Raw genomic sequence first — 15,108 nt, 5'->3', positions numbered from 1 at the left:
TTTTCAGTTTACAGTTTTCAGGCAGGCTCTCTTGATTCAGCTTGAATTCTAATTTTGAAAGGTTTTTCTACCTTGCTATTAATTTGATTTGTAAACGTGTAGATAAATTAGTAAAAGTTGTAAAATGATGATAATATTGTCCTCGTCGTAGTCAGACAGGACAAGGCAAAGTCATTTCAATAATTGAGAACGGGTCTTCGCCATAAGGATTAATTAAGGAAGCATTTTTGAGAACGTTTGTAAGAAAATATTTTAATTTTCACCAACCGCAAATTATCGTTTTAAATTTTAGAGTCACCTGTAATTCACGAATAATAGCCACGATGTTCAATGTTGACGACAACTTGTTTGATAAAGGTATTTGTTTATCGATTTAGGTCAATCAAACATGGATGATTTGGTTTGTCCTCGGTGCAAGACGACAAAGTACAGAAATCCGTCACTAAAATTGCTGGTAAACGTTTGTGGTCATGCCTTGTGCGAGAGTTGTGTTGAGCTATTGTTTGTAAAAGGTACGTGACCTGACGTAAATTTAATCACCGGTTTATGGGTGTTATATTATTGTATGTAATGAATGCAGGATCGGGGGCTTGTCCAGAATGTGGCGTGGCGTTGAGAAGATCTGGTTTTCGCATTCAGCTTTTCGAAGATCCTATTGTTGAGAAGGAAGTCGATATTAGGAGACGAATTCTTCGTGATTATTGTAAAAGAGAAAGCGATTTTACCAGTTTAAGAGAGTACAACGACTACTTGGAAGAAGTAGGTGTAATATTAATATAAGACATAAATACATATTCTGCAGATGTATTATCAAATTTTTAACTAAAAACGATGCACCTATTATTGGTTACAGGTAGAAACAGTTGTGTTTAACTTAGTGAATAATATTGATATAATCGACACTAACAAGAGAATTGAGCAATACAAAAGAGACAACAAGGAATCATTAGCTAAAGTAAGGACGCAATCGAAGTTTAATGAAGAATTGTTAGAGTTGGACGCTATACTCGAAGAAGAAAAGATGCGCTCTGAAATGATGCGACTCGAGGCCTTAAGAGTAGAACGACAAGAGAAACTAAGAAAATTAAAATCCCACGAAGCTCTAATTGATGATCTCATGTTTTCTGAGACTGATGCAAAATCCATCCTGGCATCACATAAAAGTTCCAAAGCGAATTTTGAGTATGATGTTCAAATAGATGTACCGAAGGTGGTCCCTGCACCTGTTGCTTTCACTTCAGGGATTGGATTTGGTTCTGGAAGAACATCATTTCTTCCTGTGCCTAAATCGGAGGAGGTTCCCTTGTTTTCATACGAAGAACTTAAATTAGACTTTGGAGGGCTACACCCCCCAACGATTGACGAATTAAAATCCACACACTCAAAATACCTCAACCATGTTAAAGCAGCCACGACCCCAGAAGTAGCTGGAGGTTTTCATTCAAGTATTGCATGCCGAAGAGCACTCCAGGATGCTTTTGCTGACATTACTTTACAGCCAAAACTGATACGAAAAATGGATGAATTAATAGAACCAATGGATGTTGATGCTTCTTGATGTTGATGATATTATTAGTCCTCATTTTGTGTGCAGTTAAAATCATGATTAAAAGTTCGTGTAGATCATGTAGAGTGTAATAATTTTTATAAAGTTTCACAATAAATATTTATTCTGATAATCTCTTCATCAATTTGTAAATATATACGTATATATATATATCTCAATTTATATCTTAACATGATTTTAGGGCCAGGTTCTTTATGCATAGTATAAAACAAGATTTGTCGCCCATTGATTTTATCCACTGCTGATATACTTATGAACGAAAACTGCAGAGGATTACATAATATTCGTATCATTCACATCCAGCAATGGTGATTTTTGATTGTAGACTGGAAGCACCACAAGTATTAGCATGGATGAAACAAAAGTGAAAGTAAAGAACAACCAAAAAAGAATTCGGTCCACAACTTGGGCAACAAGTCGCCATTCAGCAACCAGATTGTTTTGAGCTTCAACTTCTTCCTGTTTACTGATTAGGAGTCTAAGCGAGATGAGAAGTTCTTCAAAAAGCTTTGTGGTACTGGGTGAAGCCACAACAACCTTGTCGTCATCTTCTCTCCCATAATCACTGCCAGAATGGCGTTGTGGTTGGGTTTCCAAAATATTTCCCGGATGAGGAACTTTCATATCTCCGCTCAGAGTTACTCGTCGCCTCACGTTGTGCGAACAGTTTCCTGAGTTGTCATTTGTTAAAGTCTCTGAATCCTCCGAGGCGGCTTCCATTGTCGTCGCCATATTATCCTCCACTTTCTCTCGTGGTACTTCAGTAGAGTAACCTTGTGATCCTGTTCGTCGAGATTGAGTAAAAAATACATGAGCTCTTTTCAGGCTTCCACTTCTCGGTTCTCTGTGTCCTACTGGGATCATCAAACTTTTTTGGCGAATTTTGTAATGTCCTGTATCCTTGGGAAGAAGGTGCCTGTCAAGGTCAAGATACCCAAAATAAACCCAAAATAAATGTGTTAGACAGACATGAGATACATAGTATATTATATGGGGTGCAGTGCATGACACTTATATTATGTCACGCACTACCCTCCCTCCAAGAGAAACTCTTTACTTTCGGCACAGGCAAATCGGGTAATTACACTTTTAACATGAATATTTTAAGGGTTAACTTTAAGACATATGTACTAACATGAGCCAGCGCGGAACTGGTCGAACTTTAGGTCCCAAATAGTGCAAATTGAGCACGACCACAGTCATCATGACGGACACTGATGTTATGGCCTAATTTTGTGTACACAGTTAAAATTAAGTCAGTGCAGATCATATAGTGTAATAATTTTTATAAAGTCGCAATGAATATATATTCTGATAATCTCTTTACTAATTTGCGTATCTCAATTTACCATCACGATGGTCAGGTACACTCCTAATTTATTGAGACAAAAGATATGTATTATTACATGGAGAAAGTTCGGGAATTCTGGAATGCAATTCTGTAAAATCTCATAACCTTACCAATTAGTGGGATTGATTCTGAAGTTTCAGGGAGGCTCCTGTTGATCACAGAAATTCAATTCTCAAGTATCCCCATTTTAGTTGTAATTTTAGTTAACTTGGAGAGATTATATAGGCATATTTTGTAATATCAAATTGCCCCACTTTCTCCAGATCAGTGATACCGTATAATATCCGAGCTGACATTCACTGACTTTCACTTATTCCGCCCTTCAATGATGTGGGCTCAAACCCAGTTCGGCTAGCTATGTACATACGCACTCTGATTCGCATACGAATTTGTATGCTCACTCAAAAAACCTACCTTCGTCTCAACTTTCTTCACTTGGCTAATATTCACTTGGAAAAGGGCAGTTTTAGCTATACCTACTTATGCGTATTCATTATTGTTGCTCATTGCCACCATAAACATTGTGCACGCGATTACATGTCACTTTCTTTTACTGGCAATCTAGGTGACCAGTATTTTTTACGAAGATTGGAAGCACAGTGCACGACTTGAACACGAGTTAAAACTACTATATACATCAAACGAGATGTATTATTTCTAATTTTGTAAATTATTTAACTATCTTGGAATAACTAAATACTTATTAATGGAGATATTTATTAGTTTGACATCTTAACTCTTCTAATTTAAACGGTAGGCATTAATCAATGGTATAAATTTCCACAAGAGTTTCTGAAAACGTATATATGGATATTAATCAAGAGCGTGATTCATTCATAATCCAATTCTCTCTCTTCCTCAGCCAGGGGCAGTTGTGGACGGTGAAAGTAAAATTAACTCTGACTCGGAAATATTATGCAGGAATATGTATCATATCGAACGAGGCATCATAAAGGAACGAGCAGTACATAGGCAACTACATGCAAGGATACACTTGCCTCCTTAGACATCAAAGATGATGAAGTAACGATGCATTTGCATAAGAAATTAAGACTGATTATTAAAGACTTACTCGTTGATGGCCAGCATAAATACGGAGAAGGACAAAAGCACGGTTATCCCAAGCCTGTACATCGTGATGAGCACGTGAAATGCTCAATATATACATGGATATATATTTTAAATATTCAAATTTCTGTTTACCCAATCTTTTCTCCAGAGTCGGGGGGGAGACAAAACACTAACAGTGTCAGGGATGAGAGCATAATGCAGGGCAAGATGACATTATGGATGTAATATCTGTAAATTTAACAATTTTCTTGAATCATCCTGTCATTTAAGATGTTGTTCCTCATCTGCAGAGGTGCATATCTGTAGATTATATACACTTAGCATTTGTTTTCCACTTACAGAGTCTTTCTTTTAATGACAATTGTAATAGTCACATCAGGGAAAAATTCAGGGCAACAACTGTAATGGACAACATTTCGTTGTTGTACTGCCTGCAAAAGCTCCCACTCCCCGTTCGAAATGTAGTTAGAAAGGTCTACACCGGAAGTTCGGTTAGTAACATCGACCTAGTATCGATAAAGTAAAGATTGAAAATTACCAATGACCAATAGAATCATTTAAAATAGAACATTTAAATCATCGCGTATCATTCCTGCTACGATTTATGAGCTAAAGTCATTCTGCGCCACAATTTGGCATACAAATAGCTAGAGTGAAAGTCTTCTTGTTTATTTTTTGCTTGTGCCACGCGTGATATATGTAAATTTCCACACTTTTAAATTAAAAGTTTTAATCAACCTATGAAAATATGAAAAACAATCAGCCAGAAAGTTAGGAATTAACAAGTATCTTGGGCGATATCATGAGCTGAAACTTATTGATGAAATACAAAGTGAAAGTAAAGCGGTTAGAAAACATAAAATATTTCTCTTCTAGTTGTCAGAATTCCATACTTCAATTGAATATATATAAGTATGTGTCATATGAATTATCCGAATTATCCGAATAACGGTCATTTTTACAGCAAATATGAATCGCATGTATGAAAATTTAGGTGTGAAAATAACCCAACCTGGCATCGACCTCTGTGTTTATTAGCGAGTAGCTGTAAGTTCTATATTGTTAAGTGACGCTTTTGGAAGGAAGAATTCGCGAGCAATCAGGGGCACTCGCAAAGTTTGCCCACCCTTGGATGTGGGTAAGTTTAGGCACAGCTTGGACCACAATTCGCTACACGCTTATTTTCTACTCATACCTGCAGGATTTACATACATAGTTTTCCTATTTGTAAATCAAGCAATATAATTGTACGCATCAATGTACCTGGAATCCGTTGTATGTCCAGCTCCCTAATTTTAAGGAGCATGTCTGCAGGTCGAAGGGGAAAAAGGTTACATCCACAACACAGGTCGACCTAAATTTGGTTAGAGTTTGAAAAAAAAGTTTGAATACAAAAATGCAGTAATGAGTATTAGAAAAAAATTTTTAAAAGCCAATTAAACCAAGTACGAGCAAAAACTGTGAGCTCTGAACCGACAACCTTTCGTTCTGTACACTACCGCGTTACCACGTCCCCACATCCCCACAATAATGGGAAGCGTGTTATTCTCGTACATACTTGGCTGATGTGTATTTTTTTTAATATTCTTCCCTTCACCCCGACTTCATTAGTATGAAGACGGGGTTTTATTTGAGGGGGAGGGGGGGGGTTAATACCTAAATTTCGTTGGGGGGGGCCAGAAAACGTTTCCATCGTAGCTCACCTAGTAATAGATCAAAATCTCAGATAGAGTCTGATGTAGACTAATGGTAGCTTACCATCGCCTTCGACTGCATGTAGCCTCGCGTGTAATCATCCGCACTTAAACAAACAATTTAAAATAAATTCACGTCTGGATAGTCGGGCAAATAAATCAAATCAGTTTTACCAAGCTTAGGAAAAAAGCTGAGTGCACACAAAAGGTTAGAACACATGCGGCAGTAACCCATGTTTCAGCTTTCATATTTCATACATATCACTCATTTTACAATTACTTAATTTTAACATTCTGAACCGTCTATACATAATCATCATTGCATAGATTGCATTAAAATCTTCAAAGTTGTAAGCAAATATCTATAAATTGTATTTGGGGAAGGTAGAAATTGATAAGAACAGGATTACTTGTTATACAAAACAATGTCCGGAAGCCAAATTCTTTCACATGGAATTCGAATCATCTCCAGACCACCAAAGTCCTTTGGGTCCCAGGTTAGCAGATCGTCCTTCCATTCTGCAACAAATAAATGTTTAAATTGCTTAACAAAACATCTTAGCTTTGCCTAGTGTCAACTCAGGACTGTCAAGTCAGCGATCTTCTTAAAGCAAGCAAAGCAGGGATTGAAAGAGATTTAGAAGAGAGATTGTTTCTCGAAATAACGATGTGTTGTTCACACAACATATAAGCCTCACAAACTGAATATGCGTATTGTATTAACAAATTTGAATTTATGACGTATACAAAATTCAGGGCAATGTGCCCTAAACTGAAATGCATGTATGTCTCATGGATTAAGAACATATACATATGTAAAAAATGTGAGACTCGATATCTACCTATGGACATCGCATATATGCGATGTCGCATATATGTATACAATGATTCCTAAAAAATTAAAGGTGCAAGAGCTTCGAATATATATTTTGCATGTGTATACATAGGTTAGTTTAGCCTACAAGTGCACTACATAACTGTTGACCCAAAGGTATTGCATTAAAATTAAAATCGTGTCAACCGTGCATATGTAGTCAAGTGGAACAAACACATTCCCTATATTCATGCAAGCAGTGCAAACTCAACAATTTGGTTTGAATTCTTTGGAGTGAAATCGTTCAAGTTCGTTGATTTCTAGCATTATATACTTTGTGTACAATGCGCATTTGCTAAATATCAGAATTAAACAAGTGTACAATGATAATGAATCTCAAACAGAACTCCAGTTGACGTGATTATAATTATAATTGCTATAAATCCATACACGTTTTGAGCATTCGAATTTACGGATTTTCCTACATCCATGATGTCTTAGTTTACGGATGCATTGACAATTACGTTATTGCAAGTGAAAGTCTTTTTGAATAACTTAGAAAGCCGAGACTTTAATTAGACGATGATGAGCATTTATAAATGTATTGTTTGTTACAGCTTGAACATGTTCGGCATAATTTAATCAAGCAGAGGTCAAAACGCTATAAACATGTAAAAATCACCTTGATCGAGCCAGACAGATGTTGTAAGGACTTGATTTTTTTCATCCTGCGACATAAAATATAGTTTTACAACTTTTATTAAAACTCGGAAAATTAATTGAGACGGAACTTTAATTCCGCCAGGTTTTCTTTCATCAAAGCAGATATGTCCATGCATATACAAGTGAAGCAAGTTTTTAGTCCGTATATCACATTTGACATTTGGCACCGGGTGTCAAGCTCAGTCGTCAGTTCATGCTTAAAACAACCCCGTTGGCCATAGGACCCACATTCAATGAAAGATTGGGTGGATGGAAAGCAAAAGTATTTCTATACACTTTCTCCTCGTGTGCGACAAGAAATGGTGGACCAGCCTTCTCTCAATTTGTTCTCCATTACTGTCTATTCAACTTGAGAAAGATTTTAGTATTGTCTTGCACACACAGGACTATTCGATGAACCGTGATATACTATACTGGATATAATATGTATACCATACACTCTCACGGGAACTGGACGATTGGCACTTGAAGGAATATGAAAACTAGTCGCAGTTTTAGCCGAGATACAAATGCCAAGCCAATAGAGACATGCATCGGCATAGAATCCAAATTCCTGTGGGGTTTTCTCTGCAGTCAGTAGACTATCCTGCTTGGCAAAGTTATTTAAACTTATCCACAAACCTCAAAACGCCCGTCTCTGTGACCCAGCCATGTATTCATGCAGCCCTTCATGACTTGAGAAACTTGTCTAGGATTCAATTTGGTTTACTTGAGAAATATAATATACGGAAGGATTCAGCAAATCTGCAGCCATAGACGTGATACATGGATCTCAGAATCTCACATCCTCATTCTCTACCTTTGTCAACCAGTGCAACTTTTGTTGTCATTTCGTTTTACCTACTTATTATTAGTTTGCACGTATAGCACGCATTTCGTTCCTGATATTAGGTACGTACTGTTGTTGAGGGAGGATAGCATCAGGGTACATATTTCCTGAGAGATTGGAGTCGTACGTGCGTAGGTGGACAGGATGAAGGAGAATGGGTTTTATTTCAAGACAGGTGAACAAACACCCTTCCTTTGGACAATATCTATTAAGGCTGTGAAACAGGTATAACTGAAATCTCAACTTTTTCTCCCTTTCTCCTCAATGGACACTTTTAGTGCCTACACACAAACACGGTTGAGTGAAGCCTCTGAAATTACTGAGACGCCGAGAATTTCATCAGCGTCTCATCCGAGAAACTCTGCCTTGCTCATCCTAATAAATACAGTGTGCATGGAGGAAGGTTGTTGGATTTGAAATTCTAAAGGCTACTCAAATCAAATTAACTATTTTTCTAGTATGTCATTGGACTGAAGCTCCTTTTTGTAGATATGTACGTAACAGGCACCCGAATTTCCCTTGGTGTTCAAAGATCTAATTATATGTTAACACATAAGACGAACAACAATCAAATTCAACAGACAATTGGTTCAGAAAACCGTGCAATGCTTGGACAAAGGAAGGGAAAAAAACTTTCTCAATCTCTCCGACGTTAAGTCTTATCTGAACCAATCTTTAGAACACAAAACAACAACGACATGAAAGGACTGCAGCTACATAGACTAAGTTATTGCACTTTGGATTCCTTAATTGTTGTTCCATTTAGTTTTATTAGCAACATAAAACTAGCATAACTTGGGTAAATTGTTTTTGCTGCACGCACACAAAAATATGTAACCCACAGTTAGACTGGTAAGTATTATTGTGACCAAGTTTTTGACCAGTTTTTACTGGGTTAAACTTTAGGTGTAGGTTACGAGCGTGAATAAGAAAGTGATAGACGACGTAGTATTGAGCTGTGCATGAAGTACGGATGGAGTGTATCTTGCATCATTTCTATGGTTTTATTTATGGCTCTAGATTCCCAGCTAATCCTAAAATCTGTAAATGAGAAAAGGAAAGCTTTTCTTGGGACAATACTGGCAACGTCCTCGAGAAAGCATAGCCGAGACGAGATGAATTGAATCCCCAAACTTTATTGAGATTCTAAACAACATTCAAGGTGCGAATGCGAATGTGCTAAATCTATCCTGTTTACATTGAAATATCAAGATGCTTGGACCGAATTTAAACATTTTCTTTGTGGATCGTATCTAGAGTCCTCTCAATGCATTTCATTTCACGTGAAATTGCGAAAATTATTTATACGTTTGCAGAAACCTAAACTCAAATAACCGACTCTACTGTTGCCATTTATGATTCGAACCTTATTATGAGAAAGAGTCAAATCGAACCTTGAAGTACTCGACGTATGTAGTTATTCAAACAGCAGAGTTTTAAAATTAATGCATTATATATTTGTAAGTTTTTCATCATAAAAAATCCACGCAGAAACGGAACGGTTTCAAGCAGCTCAAGGTTTTTGAGAATCGTATGAGAGTATAACATCAGTATTGTTTTCCTCAAAGTAAAAACTATAAATTCTTCGGGATGTCAATTATCGGCACCACTTTCATCGGATGAATGACATATTAACGAACCGCTTGTGCATGTTTATGTATATGGAATATATTTATGTATTAATATGAATATATGTATATGAATATTTACATGTATGTATGTACTTCATTGATGGGATGAAAACCCTAAAAGTGTACAAATATCGCCATTTTGCAACAAAATACCCATTCTAAGAACAATAAATATTCGTTTTCAGGTCGAAACACAAATCATTTTTTCGACTATTTATCCAAACCTTTGGTTGATTTGTTGATGGGTCTATTGCTCGCCATTCCATATTGTACATGTAACAATCTTTTCTACATGTAGCAAGTGTAATGGGCATTGAAGCTCAAAGATTCTATAAGCAAATTCATGAGATGATGGTCTGTTCTTTCTGTAAGATTTGAGAGTTTCTCAAGTACATGATGACAACCAATATTAAGCATGACTGCATCAGGGTGATTTTATCCACCGAGATCTTATTATGGAATAAATGTACTCTGGCAGTCTGGCATTTATACATAAATACATTGTATAAATCCACGCATTCATTCAACTATTGCTGAGGAATAAAAATTCAATGCAATGAATATACAAAATTTGACAGAACAAATCGGACAGATCGGGTTAATTTACGTTCTTTGGGGGCTACACAGACGTATAAATGTGGCTGTAGGAGGATTAGCTACTTGGAGAGCATAGCATACACACGAGTATCTGCGTAGAAGAAAATGGGTATCTTTGTGCATGGAGGTGGCATACATAGCATCTCATATTCTTTCGATTAAATTTTAAATAGGCGTCTGTGTATGACATGGTCGCATGAAGTAAGATGAAGTTGACAGCAATAAATTCTCTGGATGCATACATTTTCTCCTCCATTTTGTATAATATTATGCGAATTTGATTTTCTTCCCTATAATCTCCTCCTTGTTAGCATACTAATGGCCGAGCGATTTATATAGATGTACGAGAACTGTGAAGATTCCGCCTACAGGTGATAAATCGGATGATAGTATTAAAAGTCAATATTTTGTATGTAAAGTGAATTTGGGATTATGTAGGTCAAATGCACACAACCGTAATAATATATTCGAAAAGGCAACGTGTCAGTCAGGCTGTTCTTCATCCTGTACGGTATTTATTCTGTACCATTGTACATAACGTACATGTACCCTCACCATCATGACGACTACTGTCAGCTAGTGTCAACTATCTAGCGTCAAATGTCAACGTACAATAATGCTGCACCGGAACTTAGGCTTGTACATTCGCTCAACGCACAATACTGCTTACCATATCAAATATTTGAGTGAGGGTTATCCCCACTCTTACTAAGACTGGCTTTGAAGCGTTTAAAACTGGTCGCACATCTCTTTCGTAGCCCTGCATAAGTTTATGCAGCAGCAATTTTTCCTCGTGATTTTGAACCTCCACCGTTCCATCACCGGCTGAGGTTCCACCTCGGACACCTCCGTCATCGTCCTTGTTGCTGGATAACGAAGGTTCCTTCACAGGCGAAACATTTTCACTCTTCCGGTGTTCGTCCCCGTCACTGCTGCCAATAGCGTTCGGCGGTGGTTGTAGTTTTCGCGATAAGGTGGAACGATTTATGATATTCTCGTTATTCCCACGAACGTCAGCTTTGTTATCAGACTGCTCTTCCAATATGCCTGTCGAGTGATCTATTGTTGTTGGGTATGAGGATTTGGCAGGGAGTCTGGCGATGGAGGGTGACAAGAGTGGCTCATCACCAAGATACGTCTCCTTGCTCTTGTCATTGTAATTATCAATTATATTATCAATTATATCCTCATCATCCAAATCACTGCCAAGGTCAAATAACGATGATTTTGTTTTCGTGTCATGTTCAAACTCATTTTGAAAGCGAGGAGTGGGCGATGGCTGTGGTAGCTTTAGCGGAAATGGTGGTGGTAGTGGATCTTTTCTCCGACCTTCGTATGCCAGAGTTACATCAGATGAGCTAGACTCTTCAGACGAAGAAGATGATGATGACGAAGACGACTTTGGCTCTGCTGGTCTTCGAACCATTTCAAATAAATACTTTACCTCTCTCCGGCCAGGCTTTCCATCTGAAAACCAGCAAAGCAATTACGAATAGCAGTTTCATCTCATGGGAAAATTACCATCTTGGGGCTTGACAAAAACAATCATCTTTTCTAGAGAGATTAACTACGATGGCCGATGTGTTTCAAAAAAAGACAAAACTCGTAGACAAGAAACCATTTCGACTGCTTGTGCTCCCCAAGACTCGTAACAGATGCGGTTTATTTACACTAAATAACCCTACCAGCACAAGTGACGATTTCATGAAGGCAAAACTGTTGGCAAATGCCGATTTTGTTCCGATGTTATAGGTACAGTAAAACTGGCACCACACCTGTACAGAATTAGTGCTAATTTTGTTGTACCAGTACTTTTGGCACAAATTCGGTATAAAATCTGTACCGGTTGATCGTTACACACCCAGCACCGTTCAAATTATACAAGTTTGGTGGAGGTAAATATCGGTACCGATGTTTAAGCCATCCAATCGGTACTGGATCGGCACCTAAATTTGGGTAAAGAAAACAACGGTACCGGCCAGTTACCGATTCGGTATTGGTGAGACTGCAATGTCGGGTGTTTTCATTTCTCAGTCGCGGTGAGTTAGATTACACGTGGTGAATAAAAAATAGCAAATATGGATTTAAAATTGTTTTCAGTTGTCCATTTCATAGAGGAAAATAGTTATGAAGTTACCCCTTCCAATTGGATAACACCGGATCAAACGCTTGGTTGTTTTTCCTCTAATAAACCGAAAGGACAACAAAAACCTCAATCTACGCTTGGCCATTGTGGATGATCAAATCTTATGGTACATAAATCATAAACCTACATAATCCGATAATTTTTGATGTTTAATATTTTATTTTTTATACGCAGATACCTTCGAGCGAGCCAACACGAAAATCAGAAACGTAGTCAAAGGATTCGAAACTATGTAGTGACATTGAGAAGGTCAGGAAGTCTCGACGCAAAGTTATGTCTCAATTACTCAGAGAAGAAATAATTGAACCAGAGTCAAATTTAGGTAAGTCCTATCAACAATCTATAATTTAAGCATTAAGTAGATTTTCTAAAAGTCCCACATAATATAAATTAATAACTAAATCATTTCCAGGAGAATCCATCAAAACCAATAATGGTCCGAGGTCCGACGAGGAAGAAGATTTGAGCAAGTAGATTATTAATTTACAATAATAAATTATCGAATATTATTATGTTCTTGAATATAATAAATGCTGTAAAATACAAAAAATTGTACAGTATAACATTATTTTTATCCGTATTGTACCGTTACAATGCCGATAAATGGGTGCATATTTGGTGCTAGAGTAGAGTGCCGAGTAGGTACCAGCGCACCGGCGTTGGTTACGTGATGGCATATCGGTACCAAAACTCCACCGAATATCGGCATAGGATCGGTAGTGGTAAAAGGGGCACATCGGCGTTTTACCTTCGCCTGTGTTGCCAGCACCGGTTCGTTAAGAAATCGTCACTTTTTTGCTGGTAGGGAAGTACCTATGCATTGCCTGCATATACACTATAAACATAATGTACTACTCTGGGTTCGATACTAATAAGGCTTGATCAGTGCGTAGTATATGTAAATCAATTACAGTTGAAACTATCTGTTAGTATCTGTCAAAAGTAATTACTTACTTGTTGGCTTTGGTGGGTATGAATGTATGTATATACAACGGCATGACACACCATTAGTTAGCTGTACTTGTATATGAATGTAATGTGTCTTTCATTATGGAGTCTAAAGTTGTATGCACCTATAAAATATTTTGCAATTGACTCAAGCAGTACCCAACATGAGGTCTTAAACATATTGGAGTACCCTTATATTTAAGTATATATGTATTTATACATACTACTCTGAGTTGTCTCATGTCTTCAAATCCATCATACATATTATATACACACGAACATACAGAACAGATCCTGTGGGTAGTGGGTATAGTGGAAGTAGAAATTGTAGAAGAAATGAAAATACATACGAAAATTTAACCAGCTATCTAATAACCCAGAAAACGTTATGATATTTAATCCGTTTCCTGCAATGGATAACATTGTAAATATTTAATCACATTTATTGGTTTCTTCCTTTCTCAGCGCCAATTCAGATAGCTTTCATTAATTTACTTTCACAAAGGTTTCCATTCCTTGCCCACGCTCAATTATCTTTAAAAGCATCCAGTTACAAAAGACTATAGAGAATCCAGTTCTCTGATTTAATATTTTACTAAACTCGCATGCCCGACTTATCTGGCCAACATGTAAGTAAAATATAATATATGTACTCTTCCCACTAGTTCCCACTCACTCACATCCAAACTAATCCAATTAATTGTTCACAATAAAACAAAATTCTACAAAGGGATATCGGCGCAGCTTTCTATTTTAATCTAATTTTGATCGAGATTTGAATATGGCATGTATGTACATACATATGCACATACACACGTTTGTATGCACAATTCAATTTTCGTTTTGTGGAATACATGATATTACGAATTTTCTAGTCCGGTGAATTGAATGTATGTACAGGAGGATATTGCATTAATCTCATATATTTTCATGGTGATGGTGGTTCCACTGATTGACAACCCAATATCGAAACCAGTGGTGCTATGGAACAGAAAGTGTGGGTGTGAGTGGAGATACATACGCGTGAAAGTGGATATTTTTCATTATGACTTTCACCACCACCGCATCTCGCACCCGCAACAAAGACTTATTATTCACACGAGGAGCATGGAGTTGCGAAGAGCCACATTTTATAATACAATTTGGTGTCTCGAGTTCTACAGGTTGATTAGATTTTGATTTGATGTGTGAAATATGGACTTTCTCTTTTCATTATTGTAAAAGTGCTCTGACTCTCGCCAGTTGCTGACGGGGCTCGACGAGGATAATTAATTTGATGATTAAATTGCAAAATGCTTCTTAGCACTCAAAAATGTGTAAACTTTAAAATGTAAATAGTATACTCACCCAAATGGGAAGAGCCACTTGTGCTGATGACTCCAAACAAAGTTATAGCGACTGCGATTTGATGAATCAACGTCCCACTTCTAATGGAAATTAACATGATGATTATCTCTTAGTATTTTTCTCTCCTTCAGTAACATCACATTTTTGACAAAGTTGGCAGATAAGCTCATGTGAGTGAGTACGACGTCGCAACGGGGAGTACTTGGGAGGCTTTTTCAGGTTGGTTGCTGTCTGGGATCTGGTCGGTGCTTGCTGATGAGTCGAAACGGGAACGCCTCTGAACAAAGACTGGCTAAAGTCGAGGAAATGCTCTGGTGTAATGCCCGGTGGAGAAATGGTGGGCTCAAAAAATGAGGAAGACTCGGGATTTATGTGCCTGGTAGTGGTGAG

At 37.4% G+C, this 15,108-nt stretch overlaps 2 protein-coding genes and 1 long non-coding RNA gene across 3 annotated transcripts; 2 read left to right on the top strand and 1 right to left on the bottom strand.

Annotated features, from left to right (window-relative positions):
* Window positions 1-16: 16 nt before the first annotated feature.
* Window positions 17-1,685, top strand: LOC110863581 (CDK-activating kinase assembly factor MAT1). Its single transcript, XM_022112928.2, has 4 exons — window positions 17-239; window positions 378-512; window positions 581-759; window positions 854-1,685. The coding sequence occupies exons 2-4, from the start codon at window positions 389-391 to the stop codon at window positions 1,556-1,558; spliced, it is 1,008 nt and encodes a 335-aa protein (XP_021968620.1). The 5' UTR covers window positions 17-239; window positions 378-388; the 3' UTR covers window positions 1,559-1,685.
* On the bottom strand, window positions 1,642-15,045 carry LOC110842850 (neuronal acetylcholine receptor subunit alpha-9). Its single transcript, XM_022088691.2, has 14 exons — window positions 14,719-15,045; window positions 10,948-11,744; window positions 7,180-7,225; window positions 6,094-6,202; window positions 5,748-5,790; window positions 5,646-5,692; window positions 5,253-5,343; window positions 4,329-4,495; window positions 4,122-4,217; window positions 3,991-4,044; window positions 3,029-3,066; window positions 2,917-2,939; window positions 2,703-2,794; window positions 1,642-2,483 (listed from the first exon to the last, which is right to left on the bottom strand). Exons 1-14 carry the CDS (start codon window positions 14,813-14,815, stop codon window positions 1,841-1,843), a joined length of 2,343 nt encoding a protein of 780 aa, XP_021944383.2. The 5' UTR covers window positions 14,816-15,045; the 3' UTR covers window positions 1,642-1,840.
* LOC118434380 lies at window positions 11,708-14,668 on the top strand. The gene is made up of 3 exons (XR_004833973.1): window positions 11,708-12,529; window positions 12,598-12,745; window positions 12,836-14,668. It is a non-coding gene; the product is annotated as an uncharacterized LOC118434380 (long non-coding RNA).
* Window positions 15,046-15,108: the final 63 nt, after the last annotated feature.

This window comes from Folsomia candida, unplaced genomic scaffold, assembly GCF_002217175.1.
Source record: "Folsomia candida strain VU population unplaced genomic scaffold, ASM221717v1 Fcan01_Sc001, whole genome shotgun sequence".
In the NCBI taxonomy this organism is placed as follows: Eukaryota; Metazoa; Arthropoda; class Collembola; order Entomobryomorpha; family Isotomidae; genus Folsomia; species Folsomia candida.
This window is presented reverse-complemented; position numbering and strand designations above follow the sequence as displayed.

What these genes read in the sequence shown, in the direction of transcription:
- LOC110863581 (XM_022112928.2), top strand. Translation starts at nt 389, where the DNA reads ATGGATGATTTGGTTTGTCCTCGGTGCAAGACGACAAAGTACAGAAAT. An exon ending in TGAGCTATTGTTTGTAAAAG is followed by an intron (nt 513 to 580) that starts GTACGTGACCTG and finishes TAATGAATGCAG; the next exon opens with GATCGGGGGCTTGTCCAGAA. An exon ending in ACAACGACTACTTGGAAGAA is followed by an intron (nt 760 to 853) that starts GTAGGTGTAATA and finishes TATTGGTTACAG; the next exon opens with GTAGAAACAGTTGTGTTTAA.
- LOC110842850 (XM_022088691.2), bottom strand. Translation starts at nt 14,815, where the DNA reads ATGTTAATTTCCATTAGAAGTGGGACGTTGATTCATCAAATCGCAGTC. An exon ending in AAGTGGCTCTTCCCATTTGG is followed by an intron (nt 11,745 to 14,718) that starts GTGAGTATACTA and finishes GCTGGTTTTCAG; the next exon opens with ATGGAAAGCCTGGCCGGAGA. An exon ending in ACATGCAGTCGAAGGCGATG is followed by an intron (nt 5,693 to 5,747) that starts GTAAGCTACCAT and finishes ATCTATTACTAG; the next exon opens with GTGAGCTACGATGGAAACGT.